The following is a 15,366-nucleotide window of genomic DNA, read 5'->3' as shown; positions in this document are numbered from 1 at the left end:
TTCGATACATATGTTTAAATATAGATGCCATAAGTAAAAAAATACAAACAAAAAACCTCACTTCGTCACTCATCGAGCATTCGTGCTCATCGTACGTACCCACGTAAGTGCCGATTATTATTTGTAGTAGTAGTAGTAGTAATGTGTGTATACATATATATATATATACATACATACACACACACATATATACATACATACAGTGTAGCTATCTATATATATATATATATAAACCTGAGCCCTTAATAACGTAATTTCACAGATCAAGTTATGTTATATAGAATTATTACAGAATGAAGTCAAATGGACACTTTCATTATTTTACTGGTAATGAGGTATTGGTGAGGCAACAACCAAATTCTGCCATTGAAAAACAGTTTGACTTATACCACTTAAATTTAAAATTAAAGCCAATGTAGAGAAATATACTTACTTGTGTTGGCTCCAGAGAATAAACACACAAAACTTATGATCAGAGAGACCCAAACTGATACAGACAGGACAAAAATTAGTCAAACGCAAGATCAGATGTTGTGGAAGGATGTCATTTAGTCTTTATAAGGTTTCACAAATGACCAGTCCTGGTGAACAATGAGGTAACGTCTACTTTTGTCATTAGATTATCACTCTTCTTACCTTAATAACATCAGGATTTTAAAAACAAAACGGCAAACGGTGACTTATTCAACAAGTTTATTTCTTACTCAGAGTGAAACATGACCAATATCAGGTGTGAATGATTATTCTACAAACAGTATCTCAATTATCTGTCAAACCAGCAGTAAAATAAAAGAACCAATCCGTTCTAGATTTTACTACAGTGTTGTATGGAAAACATCCATTCACCATCATCAATACTGTCCATAGAGAGAATGCTGTGGGGTTGTTTAAGCTCTGGTAAGAAAAAAAAAGGGTACATAACTTTACAACTCATGACATAAATTCTAACAAATCAATCTAAATTAAGAATAATTTTAACAAAGGCACAAGGAATTTGACATTTTGGGAAATGCATTTTTTTTGCCTCCTTTCCTCGGTGTTAAGACTGGAAATAGGGTCCTCTGAAAATTGGTCTAGCAACACCTCTAGAGACAATTGGTATATGCAAGACAATTGAGCAGCGTAAATCTTCTAGTGTAGCTTTTGGCTGCATTTTCCAAAATGTTGAACTATTCCTTTGAAAACAAATACATTTATATAAGATCAGAGCCACAAGACAACAAAAACTGGGAGCAGGTATGAACGTTTCTTAATATGTCCGCAATAAAGTGGGTTGATCAGGGCTGTGGAGTCACTAGGGGGTCCAGAGGTGGGAGAAGTCAAGCACAGGGTTCAGAAGTCATTCATGATTCCCGTCTTCCTCCTCGACCTCTGCTGCCTCTACTCCTTCCTCATGTTCCTCATCCTCTTCCAGGCTGCCATGTAATCCCTCCTCACCAATCTCATCGTGCACCACGTATCCCCCCTCCTCCTCCTCCTCTTCTTCTCCAACTTCAAAACCTTCATCCTCTTCCTGGTTCTCCTGGTCCTGCTCTCCCTCTCCCTCCATTCCTAGCTCCTCCTCCATCTTTTCCTCTAATGGTGCTTCACCATCAGCCACCTCTTGCCCAGTCTCTCCCTCCAACACTGGCTCTTCTTTCACTGATACCTCTGCCACTGCTGCTGTCTGGCTGTCTGCTGCTTCACTGGTTATCCCCATCTCTGACACCTCAGACACATCCATCACCATGGAGTCCTCAGGATCCTGGTCATCCTGGTTACCAGTGAATGGGTTTTCACCCTGACAGTGAAAATGGTTTTATTCATCTGTGAGGTCCTGCATCATTCATCTACTAAAATATAAATCTGAGACTGAATCTTAATTCATGCTTGTACATACAGACACTCAAACACACAAAACATGGATCTGTTATATCTTAATGTGCATTTTTCCTCTTGGCATTTAAAAATCATGAATATGCTCCATATTTTGCAGATAAGTGCTTTGATAATTTCAGTTCTCCTCTTGTAAACTTGACTTCACTGTTTTACAATATAATATAATTTTAGATTTAAAGCCATAAGTTACAAATGGGTAAGAAAACCAATGTTTCACATTCTGTGGTTTAAAAACAAGCAATGACACCGTTTTTAAATCTGTAATTCCTATTTCCCAAAGTAAAAAACAAATGCATACCTTGAGGTAACTTTCCAGCTTCTTGCCAATGAGTTTGTGGTTAAGGATGCTACGAGCAACTGATAGACTGGCCCTCTTGGACTGCTCCATCATACCCTTGAGTCATACAGGGCAGCGATATGTCACTCACAGGACAGAACACATCCAATGAAGAATCATCATTACAGTACATCAACTAGCAATGGCTTTAAGTTGTAACAGTACAGGTACAGGAGCTGTCAGTATGGAACTTGGATTGACACCCTCCCACATCATCCCACTCTCTTGATTGCATACCTTTCGATTGTAGTTGTGGTCAGGAGACTTAATGTGCTTCTGTATCAGGTGGGGCTGCATGGGAATGAAGAGGTCACAAGCTGCACAGTGAGCAGCTTCTACCTTCCTCATAAAGTGCTCCATACCAAGATCTGCAGATGTGAAAAACAATAAACAATTACCTTTCTGTCTTGGGTGGATTCACACACCCACAAAGTTCTGTTTTTGTGAGGACACTGACAATCAATACCCTGGACCCATACCCCAACCTTTAGCCTAAAAACAATAGTTAACCCTCAAACAGGAGACTGAAAAACTGAAGAATGGCTAAAGGGGCCTCACAAAGACAGAAATGTACACACAAACACCCCTGGTGCTGCTGCTGCTTACCCCTGGTAAGATCCTGCTCTTTGTACACTTGGCAGATGGCAGCACTGTGGTTTTCCAACTGGCTAATCCTCTGCTCTGTCTTCCTGAACTTGTTCTGCATATACTCCTATAAAACCAAACACATTTACGCCTTACGTAATGGCATACTCTGTGACCCAGGTGATGTTTTGACAGACAGTCCTGTGAAGTTAACCAGCTAGCATATTATATGAATACCAAATGTTTTATTTAAGTAGTGTTTAGCTTACAACACCAAGAAAGACGACAACAACAACAATAATAAAACAACTTGAAAATACTTCAATTTCAGAGTGAATGTGGCTGTGAATGTAATACATGACAAATCTCAGTCACCTGTAGAAAGTCTGTAGTGGGCTTGGACAGCTGGCTGGAAAGGAATTTAAAGTGGTCCTTGTGAAAGCGACTCTCAAGATGAGTTTCCATTTCCTCCTTGTAGAATGACCGAAATTTGCACACCGAGCATGCAAACATCACCCTGGTTTAAAAAAATAAAAATAAAAATATATAAAAAGCAAAAATCAAGGTTTTAGGAAATTTAGACAGCACTCCATGGGCAAATACACAAAAAGTTCACTTCATGTATTATATTTGTTATAAATGAACTTTGTTCTATGACTTGACTCTGGAGAAGAGAAGATAAACCATATTTTCAACAAAGGAAGAGCTAAATTCATACACAGTAAACAATGTATAGAGATTTAAAAAGGACAGAAAACCCACAGATGAGAATGAAAGCAAACAACAGATTTAGCACAGTGATAGAAATTCTAACCCTGGTGTTTGTCCTCTCACCTTTCCAGGAAGCCCCTTCTCTTTCTCATTTTGGGGTGTTTGTCCTGACCTTGGGCTGGGGGCTGTTTGCCCTGCGACGACTTCTCCTCCTGTTTAGGTGCAGCTAACCAAACAATAGCAGAAGATAAGCATGTTGAGACTAGAGAAGTGATGTAAACTGAAAACCATAGCAGAAAAAACTAAAATGAATAAGGAGCAACTATAGTTGACCTTACCTTTACCTCCATCTTCTGTAGGCTTTGTCTCCTGTGAAGAAAAGCATCCTATTGTTTATAACAAATCAAGTAACTTCATTTGTTTTACAAGAGCGATGTTCAAATTCATCTGCTATACAAATGCAAAGTTATGTCATATGTCATATTAACCTAGAATTTCAAAGTGGGCACCACTACTTGCATTAAAAAGCATACTGTTCCACTCAAAACCTCTTCCATATTTTATTCATGGATTAGATTAATACATGTGTAAAGTGTTGATGTTGCATAATAAGGGCACATTTAAGATCATTATATGCTGATAAAAATTCAGGACATCAGAAATAAAAACTGGAACTACTCACCACAACTTCAGTTTTTGGATCACTGTCACTGTTTTTCTCAGCATGCTCTTTGAAAACAGAGCACAATGTTTTTAGACTAAGACAGCAAAAGATATCTGCCATGTAATGAGGTTCTTATTTTGAGTATACCAAAAATACATTTAAGGAAGTACCTTGCTTGGCCTCCGATTCTGTACCCTCTGTCTTGTTCATCTTCGACTCTGGCTCATCAGCTGCAGTAAGTGTTTGTTTTCTCTTCTTCTGGACTTCACGCTGTGGTTTCACCTGCTACAGTCCACAAAAGTTAATTGCGTTCACAAAGATATTTCCTGAAAAAAAAGTGATAATCTGAACATGTTAACATATCGATGAAACCCAGATTTAATGCACATCAAAGCCAATTAGCAAACTTAGCATGTCTTTGTTTTCTGGGCATTTCCTCATCAATAATGTTTGCCTCATTTTAAGAATACCCAGGATTGGGGCAAAAGAAAAGCAAAGAAAGTAAAACACAAAGTAAAATCAGCACTCCAATGGCTAAACAAGAACTGGGCAGGGAGAAGTGTTACTTGCCTTTATTGTACAAAAAGGGCAGCTCCATTAAATAAGGGCTGGGCAGAGTTAGAAGGGCAAGGAATGTCAAATGAATGTTGGGGATTATTTGTGACAGATTGCTTTAGATGGCACATAGAGGATAGTAGCTCTTTAGGCTGACTTGCCAGATCACTGAGGATACAAAAAGGAGGGAATCAGAAAGGGCTTAACTTCTGCCCATTGTCTGAGGAGGTCTTATTTGGCTGGAGGTACTTACTTTGTTAAGGGGTCGCTTGCGGCCTCGCTGGCGGCCAACCCGTGGGCCCCCTCCAAAATGCCTCCCAGGGTAGTCGTGAGGCCCTTGAGTGGCACCCTGATGGAAGCCCCCAGTCTCTGGGTACATGCGATTGGACAGGAGGGATGGGAGCTTGCCTCTACCACCTCCTGGAGAGTGGCCACGGTGGGACTGGCCACCACTGCCACTTCCCCGCCCACCTCCGCCTAATGGGGTGGGGTCAGACCTGCGGCTTCCAAACCCTCCTCCAGCTCCTCGACCCCCAGAACCTCCACCCCTTCTGGGGGAACGTCGGCCTGCTCCAGCCCATCCTCCACCTCCAGAACCTCCTCCCTGGCCACTGGTGAAGGACTCCCTCATATTCTGTCGCATTTTAGCGACTCCATAGGAAGAGGAGGGACTGTCAAAGCCTCCTCCTCCCCCTAGCCCAATTCCCCCTCCGAAGCCCGAGCCTCCACGCTGACCCAACAGCAGGTTGTCCCCACGGCCATCGCCATAACCATAGCTACTGCCGCCAGATCTGTAGAGATCTCGGGAGGAGGTGAAAGCGGAGGTGCGTGAGTCGAATGACTCGTACTGGTCAAACCTGCGGGAGGGAGGGAGAGGATTGATAGAGAAAAGCAGAGAGCAAGGGAGGCAGGGAGGGCAGTCAGGTTTGGATTTCTCCACCTGCAATTCCTTCTCCTCCATGGTCTTGCTTTCTCCAGTGATTTTTCTTGTCACTCCCAACTTTATTTCATAAACTAATTAGACCAGAAATTGATGATCCAAAACTTGGGGTCTGTAAAAAATAATTTTTCTCTTGTTAAGTTCCCAGAAACTCATCCAACCACATTTTCTGTGGGAGTTCAAACTGTATCCTGTAGATTAGGGAATTGCAGTTAGACCCTATCCCTTGTTACATGACAGGCAGTGAAAGCTTATACAGACATGGATGTGGTCCCTCAGAACCACCGATCCCCTGAGACAAGTGTAGGAGGTGAAACATCCTGGAAAGTGACTGGATTATAGTAAATACTCAAGAAAGGGGGTGACATAAAATGGTCTTTTATCACGGGGTATAGATGCTTTTGTAAATACAACAAGGGACCTCCAATAAACAAATCAGCTTGATTAAATAATATCAAGCTAACAGCAAACTCATCTCTCTTGTGTTACCTAAATCCAGATCACAGGGTTAGGTCACATGGAGGATGAGAAACAAAGTGTATGAACAAATTCAAGACAAAAGCAATGTTCAGCAGTGCTACATAAAGATGGACTGGCTTCATGTGCAAGTATGTCAGTCAAATGGAAGTGTTGGCATATACCTGCACCTCAAATGATAGGCCATGCAGTTTCATAAACTCTGAAGATCTGGAGAAACCATGACATTTTCTTCCCAGCAATCAGACAGACCACAAATTGGTAAGAATTGCAGCTTCTGCAGATGCTGAGGCATTCAAATGCAGCCTGTGTGCAACTCACACCCTTTTCATCCCAAACAGGAACTCAAGCATAGACACTCTGACCATGCTAAAGTTAAGGTGTAAGTAAATCCCTGAGCAGCATAAAACTGTCCAGTTTACTGGAGCAACCTCACCAATCTAAAATAAAGTTTCCAACCATATTGACATTGCCTTGTTTTTGATTTACTTATTATCCTACCACAAGGCCACTTCAGAGTCCTTCAGAAGACAAGATCTATTGGACTTAAAAATAACCAAAAGCATTAGAAAGCCTAAGCATCTTTTTATATCTCAGCAAAATGTAATGCAAGACATTTACTGAGATTGCTTTTCATCTGAATCTACAAACCATATTTTGACTGGTTACAGTAACACCATGAGGTAATATTCAGAGAAATAATCGCAACCAATGAAATGCCACTTTATGACATGCAATGAACACTATAGGAAAATTAAACTATCCTATAGGCATGGATGTGTGGTAGTGGTATCTGACTGACGAAGATCAGTTAGAGCAGAAATTTTTTAAAATTACCTGTCACCCCGAGCCCCTTTTAACCCCCCCTCCAACTGAGTGAGCATGTCCAGGCGCTGGTTAATCTTAGCAATGACTGCATCTGCATGTGTGCCTGTGGATGCGAGCAGGGATGCTCCCGAAAGACCTCTCTTCATGTGGCCTCCTCCCCCTCCTCCATAGCCTCCAAGCCCAGATACTGAATCCTTATAGCCTCCCCCATACAAGTCAAAGCCACCAGAACCTAGTATAGTGAGGAATTAAAAAATGTTATTATAATCACGACCCCATCCCTTTCTATTTGTCATTATGTAGTTATGAATCACTAATTATTTGCTTTACATATGCAAAGAAGAGTTCACTTGTGCACCAGTTTAACATAAATGAAAATCATTTTTTAGAAGTTGGAAGTAAGGAAATGATTTCACTGGTTTCATTTGGTCAACATTAATCTACATGTTGATAAACTATCAATATCAATGCCAATATCAGTAAACGCACCGAGTCTGAATTCAACTCACTACTTAATAATAAAATGTTGTAATTGAATGCAGCCCAAAAACAGCCTTGTGTCTTGAGTTTCTGTGCAGAGGTGTATTCCATTGCCTTACCTCTACTGCCTGACCCACCACCTCCCCAACTGGAATACCCTAGAAAACAGGAGAAACACTGGCTGAAAAAAATGACTAATGAAAGCTGAGATTTCAATCTAAATCTGCCAAGACATTTGGTCACCACCAAAATGATATGGCTGTGTGGATTCTTTTTAGTAAAAGAGTCAGTTAGAATACAACACAAAATCCACTGGACTGAGCTTTTCTTATTAGACTATTAATCTTTTCCTTGATACTGGATTAATGCTAACAATGTAACCGTATTAACCAGGGTAACTTAGACTATTTTTAAACCAGCATTAAAAGACGGTTCTTCTTACAGTGATTCTATTTCAATAGACAGAGCCAGCTAACACGTCGTAGACAACCCAACAAAGGGCCACACGTCTCTCCGTGTTAGCTAGGCTAACCTAGCTAGCTAACTCGCGCTAACTCTATGTCAGGCTAATGGGCTCCTTCATAGAGGTAAACATGTTTCCTCTAAAATGGGCGTATTCACTTAAGAACAGAGAAGGAAAGCTAACGAAAGCTTATTTATTTCAAGACGCAGTCGGATGTGGGTTGGTTGTTTTTGCTGGCAGGCTAAAAAGCTGAACCAGCTAAATTAACTTGAACATACGGTGTAACAACGGTGGTTCACCGTTACACAGCACATGACTCACCGGAAAACTGAATAATAACTCGATCCATAATACCCAAAGCTAATTCAGAATAGCCAGAGAATATTTACCAGAACCATAGCCTCTGCCGTCCATGTTTTAGTGCGCTGTTCCCAGGCGATCCGACGAACAGACGCAGAGACTTAGCTCCAGTGTCGCTCTTTCAAAGCAGCACGACCACTCGGCCCGAAAAGCCAGAGAGTCACGTGATCACCAAAGCGTCGTTACGTCACACGCATTGGAGACGTATTTAACCCAGGTGTATTAGCCCATGATTCAGTTTATCTGATTGAATCATCCATATAATTAACTAAAAATCACATGGATGGTTCCCTACTATGAGTTTAAAATATATGTTAATATGTTGGAAACAAGTTCACTAAAAGCCAGGAGGACAAAAGATGTGTTGTATTGTCTTTAAATTTACTACACACCTTTTGTTCTCCCGGGTCAAATTTACCCATTCTGCTTATAAAGCATGAGGTATAAAATGATCACCAATTTTTAGTTTCACCTTTTTAGTGAACTTGTTTCCAACATATTAACATATATTTTACACTCATAGTAAGGAACCATCCATGTGATTTTTAGTTAATTATATGGAAGAAAACCAAAGTTATCACATTTTAACTTTTGAAAATGGGTCAAATTGACCTGAAGATAACAGGAGGGTTAAAATATATAAAATATAACAAGATAGATTTAATCATAACATGAAAACTTAAATATAAGACTTATAAAACTTACAATAGAAAAAAGTGTATTTGTTTGTAGTTTGTAGCTTTATGCAGCAACACACTGCTTGTTTAACAGGAAGTTAACAAGTTAATCTGACAAACAAATATCAGCATTAATAACATGGAGTTCATGAACAGATATGCGAAGAAACTGAAGATATGAGCCTTGCCTCCAGTCCCCAGTGACCGCTAAGGCAGGAAGTAGCTATTGCAAACATGTTATCCAACTAGAGTTTAACTTTACGTGTTGGGGCTATGAACTCTGCAAAATGCCCTGAAGGAGTTACTGATATAATCTGTGTAGTTGTAAATGTAGATGATAGTTGTATAATTGCAGCCTGTAGTATCTGAAGGTCCTTTTCAGAAAATTAAACACCAAAGAAAATGATTGTTATATACAACAGTTGTATTGTTTTACAGATATCCATCCATAGTCATTTAGCACTTACAGTAACATCATAATAAAAATGCTCCATCAGTGTTTCTGGTTTTTGGCCCCTTGAGAGAAATGGAACAAACCAGAAACACTGATGAACTGTGTGTCCACCTGACCATATTTATTGTTGTACATTGCTATTGCGATGCTAATGCAGTGATAACAGCAAAAACATACCTTACACCAAACAACTAAAACTGCTTTTGACCACTTGGGCTCAGAAAATATTACAGTCTTAAAGGCATACCATAACACTTAACACTGGTACGTGCACACTGAGCAGACAAAAAGCTAAGATGACAAAAACAGAAATGAAGATAAAAAGGCAGCCCTAGTGAACTGCTCAATTTACATTCTATAGCTGGATAAAAGATGTCCACATTTTAGTTTTAAAAGATTTTATGCCTTGACTATTTGGTCATAAAGAAAAATGGATGACTGTTCGTGTAAAGGTTATATTTTATTGCACTATATGATGCACAATAACTCCAAAAGTAAATATTGGGCAAAATATTAATTTCCTATAGGGCCCTAAGCAAAGAAGATTGTGTAAAATACCCTGCTGCTGGTTTGGTTATCTCATGACAGTCCGAGGATTCATGACGAGGCTCGAGATGTTCTTACGTTACAAATCCATCTGCAAAGCACAGTAATAAAAAAATTACCCAAACAGAAAAACACACATGCATCTGTGTTTCATGGTTTCAGATTCTGAACATACCTTGGACCTTTGTCATTAGGCTCCAAGGGTGAGGACAGTTTATTTTTTCCTGGATTTGTTTTGGTCAGACAAGGTAAAAAACAAACCAATCACGTCAGACAAACTATCTTGATTATAGCAATAAATTTAAAAGCATATGAACATCAAAGATTTTACCTCATCCACAGGTGGAAGAGAAGTAGCGGACCTGGGATCAATAATACAACAGCCAGTCGTATTATATTGATTATTAACATTGTCCTCCCTATAGAGAGATGGATATGAGATTTGTGTTACTATTTGGACAAACTTTAAAATATACACCAGGAGAAAGGAGGCTGTATATGTCCCATTTGTTTCAAAATTCAAATTGAGTTAATTAATTAAATTAAAGCCCACCATAAACAGTGAGAATCCTTTCATGTGAGATGATGTTTTTGTGGGTTTTAACAGCACAGGAGTAGTTTCCTGCATGCTGACTGCTGACTGGGTCCAGAACCAGGTGTTTGTTTTGGCTCTGTGGCAGGGTCACAGGTCGTCTGTTCAGGTACCAAATGTAGTTAGTGTTGTCAGTCACAGGACAGCTGGTACTGCAGGTCAGTGTGACTGTCTGGCCCTCCGTCACCATTGCAGATGGAGTGAATGTCACATTCAGGCCTGAAAGACATCTGATTGGTCACTTTACAATAAAGACACATGTTTTAGTGGTGACAAGTATTTAGACTAGATGATTAACAGGATGTGCACACACCTGTAATAAGAAGGACAGAAATCATTAACAGCAACATTCACTGACAGCTATAAAATGCTTGAACTGGGTCCTGAAATTCTGAGCAGTTTTGAGTGGAAGCAAAACAAAATTATGGGTTGAACAAAAAAACTTAAGAAAGAACAGAGGACAGAGCACCACTATTCAAATTCTGTCCCTCGTTTTTCAAATAAACCTTGACTAAGCCATGGTACCATCTGTACTGAATTTCAGGAAACATGAAACCCCATTGTGCAAACCTGATTTAGTGATAGATCAGTTTCACCCCATTATGCAATAATTATGACATGATATCTGAACCAGCCAGGTTAGTTTGCTGACTGCTGCTAGTATATCATAAACAACAACTAATGCTTATAGATATTTAAGCATTTAATTTAAATAATTACCTGTCACAATCAAAATCACTTTAGGAGAATCATATGTTGTGCAATCCTTAGCATGACTCCAGAGTCTGAATGAATATTCTGCTGAGTCATTCTTCCTTAGGTTGTTGATTTTTAGTATGTGGCGGCCATTCATGTCATGGATTAGGTCTACACGACCTGCAGCCTCCATCTGCTCTGTAGCTTCTACCTGACCATCTCGCCTTATTTTACACCAAAAAGTTTGGTTTGGATGCAGGTTGTGAAAATACGAGTATTCACTTGAAATGTTGACTGAAGAACCTTCCAGGGCACAGAGTCTTCTGCTATGGTAATTCACAGTCAAACAGTCTTTACGTGTAGTACCTGAAATTTAAATGAAAGATTCAATATTTCATTTCAATTAAGTGCTTTAACCTGCAGTAACATTTTTGTCCACTTGGGGGCTGTGTCAATAAGTTGTGAACATTGACATATCAACCCTTTTTTATAACCGTAACAATTATAAAACCCTCCAATAGTTAAAGCTCAGCAACCCTGATTTGAAAATTCCCCTATGAAACTCAAGCATGATTAAAATGTTTTCACAGATTTTCAAGTGCTCAATCTAATGATGTAAGACCATTAGTTGCCTCATACTCACAGACTTCAGGTGACAGTAGAGCCGTATGGCCTTTTACAGCGCAGGAGAGGCTTTTAGCATATCTCGACAGAACTGTAAAGTGTTGACTCTCAGTGCGTCTGTAAAGGTGTTTATTGTCATACCAGCTATAGGCAGTTTGAGGGTGCATTAGAGGGCAGAGAGGAGTGCACGTCATTCTGGTATGGATATTATCCACAAGAGTCTTCTGAATAAATACTTCTGTTAGGAGATGATGAATACACTTCAATTACCATCCTATGGCATATTAAACAACATTATTAATTTATTTAATTTATTTATATATTTTACAAAGGACCTGTTGTGTCAAAACATTTTAATGTACTTGAAATAAGCCTATATGCATCTGATGGGATCTAACAGATGATAGTTTTGGGAAACTTAACCTCTGGGATATGTGATGGAGCAGGGCTCTTCCACTGATGCGTTCTTATGGGAACACATTCTCCCTTTAGCATAGGTCACATTAAAGCAGGTCGACGTGACAGAATCTGGACAAAAGAGTTTTTATTGGTGAATCAGTATTTCATAGGTTTTAGAGTTTAATGAACTTTCCACTGCGTTAAAGTGTAACATAACATAACAAGGTGTATGAGGTGTACTATTTTGTTTACTTAGTAGCAATAAAGCTACAATTGCTTTGACTCCACTTTATGACCAGTGTGGACAGAAGCACAATATCAATGTATCAGAAGAATTTGCACAATACACTGCAAAGATATTTCCTATTTTCGATCTTATACATTTTGTACACTTTGCTATGCAGGTTTGAAGTATATCCCTATCTATCTATCTATCTATCTATCTATCTATCTATCTATCTATCTATCTATCTATCTATCTATCTATCTATCTATCTATCTATCTATCTATCTATCTATCTATCTATCAGGGTGTTGTGACTCACCCACTGAGACTTCAGGGGCTCTAAGATCCTCGTAGCCTTTGATAGCACAGGAGTATGTGGTTCCTTCCTCACTGCTGACCAGCTCTTGGTACCAGGGAGACCAGTCCTCATATAGAAACTCTCTGTTCTTGTACCAGATGTAGGCTGCAGGGTTTTCAGTCAGAGGACAGCTGGTGCTACACATCAGTGTTAGTGTGTGTCCCTCTGTGGTGGGAATCACCTTTACCTGCAGGTCTGAGATGATGGTGAATGAAATAAAAATTAATCTAGTGATGGGTTTCTAAAAGTATTAAATACCTGTCAACCACTGTACCTGTGACTTGGAGCTCCTTTCTATAAAACCAGCAGCGTCCTGAGATTTCATTTTCATCTTCACAGCAGTAAAAATTGTCATCACTCTCTCTCAGATCATTGATGGTTAGAGTAAAATTGCCCTCTTCAGACAGGTACCTTGTAAAATTTCCTTCCTCAGTGAGGTTTTTCAGAATATACTCCCTGCTCTTCCAGTGAAGAGTGTACCATTTTATCCTTGAAGTGAGATGTTTAGCGGTGCAGGGCAGAACCACTGATGAACCCTTTAAAGCACAGATCATACTTGCATGTCCATGGACCCCTTTAACAAAGGTTTTATTAGCAGACAGACACTAATCAGTTCCTGTAGTAATGACGGTGTGATGCAGCATATTTTAAACATTGCATGTGATTTCAAGCTAATGTGCAGTCTTTTCTTTTACTTTTTTCTATAAATTTCTATAATTCATATTTCAAATAATTAGCTCTGGCATTAGCTAATGACATACAACCTGTACTACAGAGTTTCTGTTAAAGATTTTAGTTCTAAGTGCAAGTTGAGATGACCCTAATGATTTCTAGTGCGCACCATGAGGTTGATGCTTTATCATTAACCAACAACTATTGCATAGATTGCCATAAAATATAGTACAGACAGTCACAGCCCCCTCAGAATGAACTGTAATAACAGTGATACCTTAACTGTAGATCTAGAGCCACCAACAGGTCAAATCATTTACTTTGATGTGTAACTAAATACCCAACAAATGCTTATTGTTCAAATTTACACCCTGTTAGCATCAGCATAGCACTGTCACTTTCCCTGCTGTTTGGTTTGTGCTGGCCTATCAGAGCCACTAGTATGGCTGCAGTATCTTAGCCTCCCTTCAGAGCCACATGTACAATTGTTTTCACAGGGTGAGGACTGCTGCACAATGTGAGTAAATTGAAGGTTATTGGTGGAGTATCCCTCTAACACTGTACAATGTTACAAGCATTGTACATAAAATATAATCATGAAAAGGTTCATTCAAACCTGAAATGTACATGATGAAACCCCAAAACAAAAACCCAGCTTCTGCCAACAACATGGCTGTTGTAGTCTCTGAAATTATAAACAGACAAAAAAATAGTGAATAACAATATTTATACTGATGTCTTTATGATGTTAGCAATCCAGAAAAGTAAAAATATACTCACCAATCAAAATAGTCTTGTTACAGTGGATAAACTGATGAGGATAAGAGGACTGTTGTGCAAGGACTGGATGAACAACACGCAGCCTCACGTCCTTCCTGCTTAAGTGATGATCCGATTTGAACCTTTCTACAAGCAGGGCTGCCCTTTATCTTTGAGTATGTGTTTTTTTTTTAACTGGTCTTCAGTGCACAGGAAACTAAAGTAACTAATGTAAAGTATGTGTTAACTGTGGGACATTTGTGCTCTGCAGAGGAAGCTGTGGGCAGAACATCTATGTAATTTATAAAACATGAAAAAAGTCCTTTATGAGCCACTTGTTTGTTGGCTTGTTTGTCCTATTATCCAATTTGGATCTGATGAAGATCTCACTAACATTAATGTTGAATAACTTTTGCAGTTTGTGTGAAGGTGGTGCTTTTTTGTTAATGGTGCTTTTCTGTGAAACACAGAACAGAGTTGATGCACTTATTCTCAATGGTTTCTCTGATTGACCCCTCTAGACCTAACTTTAACCTTAAAGGTATAATGTGTCTAATGTGAAAGATTTTGCAGCATATAGTGGTGAGATTACAGAATGCAACCATCTGAGCAACCCTCAGCCCCACCCCAACCCTTTCCAGATGTGATGGAGGATGGGTGCCTGTCAGCTTTAAAACAAAACTCTATTCCCTGTCTAGAGCAAGTGTTTGGTTTGTCTGCTCTGAGCTTCTGTAGAATAATATGGCTGCCTCTCTGAAAGGAGACCCGTTACTTATGTAACTTTAAAAAGCTCATCCAAACATTAAGAAAATGCAAGGTTGGTATTTTTCAGACAGCGTATTTATGAAGACTATATTCCATTTCTGCTAATTGGTCGCTCTAAATATTACGTTTCCCTAATCCTAACCTGATTCTAACTCTAAAACCAAGTGACAACCCTCAAACAGGAATTTGAAAAGTGAGGACGAATCAAAACTCCAATAGAAATATTCTCAAAATGGTCCTCACAAAGCTAGAAGTACAAGTACCCACACAGCACAACACAGTCCAGGGTCCTGTCGTGAGAGTCCACAGCTGGCAGAGGA

At 39.4% G+C, this 15,366-nt stretch overlaps 2 protein-coding genes across 4 annotated transcripts; both read right to left on the bottom strand.

Moving 5' to 3' along the window:
* Window positions 1–674: 674 nt before the first annotated feature.
* akap8l (A kinase (PRKA) anchor protein 8-like) lies at window positions 675–8,432 on the bottom strand. 3 transcript variants are annotated; one of them, XM_026303696.1, is made up of 13 exons: window positions 8,308–8,432; window positions 7,575–7,613; window positions 6,985–7,207; window positions 4,984–5,587; window positions 4,346–4,460; window positions 4,194–4,240; window positions 3,850–3,880; window positions 3,635–3,737; window positions 3,176–3,317; window positions 2,822–2,927; window positions 2,453–2,583; window positions 2,177–2,272; window positions 675–1,780 (listed from the first exon to the last, which is right to left on the bottom strand). In XM_026303696.1, exons 1-13 carry the CDS (start codon window positions 8,330–8,332, stop codon window positions 1,340–1,342), a joined length of 2,103 nt encoding a protein of 700 aa, XP_026159481.1. In that variant the 5' UTR covers window positions 8,333–8,432; the 3' UTR covers window positions 675–1,339. The 3 variants fall into 3 exon arrangements, with proteins under 3 accessions (XP_026159481.1, XP_026159483.1, XP_026159482.1); XM_026303698.1 differs by having other exon boundaries at window positions 675–1,753; XM_026303697.1 differs by having other exon boundaries at window positions 4,346–4,457.
* Window positions 8,433–9,635: 1,203 nt separating this feature from the next.
* LOC113128610 (uncharacterized) lies at window positions 9,636–13,411 on the bottom strand. Its single transcript, XM_026304067.1, has 9 exons — window positions 13,125–13,411; window positions 12,812–13,045; window positions 12,291–12,395; window positions 11,887–12,105; window positions 11,268–11,609; window positions 10,509–10,766; window positions 10,287–10,374; window positions 10,131–10,179; window positions 9,636–10,046 (listed from the first exon to the last, which is right to left on the bottom strand). The coding sequence occupies exons 1-8, from the start codon at window positions 13,402–13,404 to the stop codon at window positions 10,170–10,172; spliced, it is 1,536 nt and encodes a 511-aa protein (XP_026159852.1). The 5' UTR covers window positions 13,405–13,411; the 3' UTR covers window positions 9,636–10,046; window positions 10,131–10,169.
* Between the last annotated feature and the right edge of the window lie 1,955 nt (window positions 13,412–15,366).

This window comes from Mastacembelus armatus, chromosome 1, assembly GCF_900324485.2.
Source record: "Mastacembelus armatus chromosome 1, fMasArm1.2, whole genome shotgun sequence".
Classification (NCBI taxonomy): domain Eukaryota; kingdom Metazoa; phylum Chordata; class Actinopteri; order Synbranchiformes; family Mastacembelidae; genus Mastacembelus; species Mastacembelus armatus.
The sequence above is the reverse complement of the archived record's forward strand: the minus strand, read 5'-3'. Positions and strand labels throughout refer to the sequence as shown.

Bases quoted from the DNA above. Each gene is read 5' to 3' on its own strand.
- LOC113128610 (XM_026304067.1), bottom strand. From the start codon at position 13,404: ATGATCTGTGCTTTAAAGGGTTCATCAGTGGTTCTGCCCTGCACCGCT. The intron at 13,046-13,124 runs GTACAGTGGTTG...CCATCATCTCAG, and splicing joins AAAGGAGCTCCAAGTCACAG to ACCTGCAGGTAAAGGTGATT. The intron at 11,610-11,886 runs GTGAGTATGAGG...TTTAAATTTCAG, and splicing joins TCTACTGTCACCTGAAGTCT to GTACTACACGTAAAGACTGT.
- akap8l (XM_026303696.1), bottom strand. From the start codon at position 8,332: ATGGACGGCAGAGGCTATGGTTCTG. The intron at 7,208-7,574 runs GTAAGGCAATGG...TCACTATACTAG, and splicing joins TGGTGGGTCAGGCAGTAGAG to GTTCTGGTGGCTTTGACTTG. The intron at 2,584-2,821 runs GTAAGCAGCAGC...TCACATCTGCAG, and splicing joins AGAGCAGGATCTTACCAGGG to ATCTTGGTATGGAGCACTTT.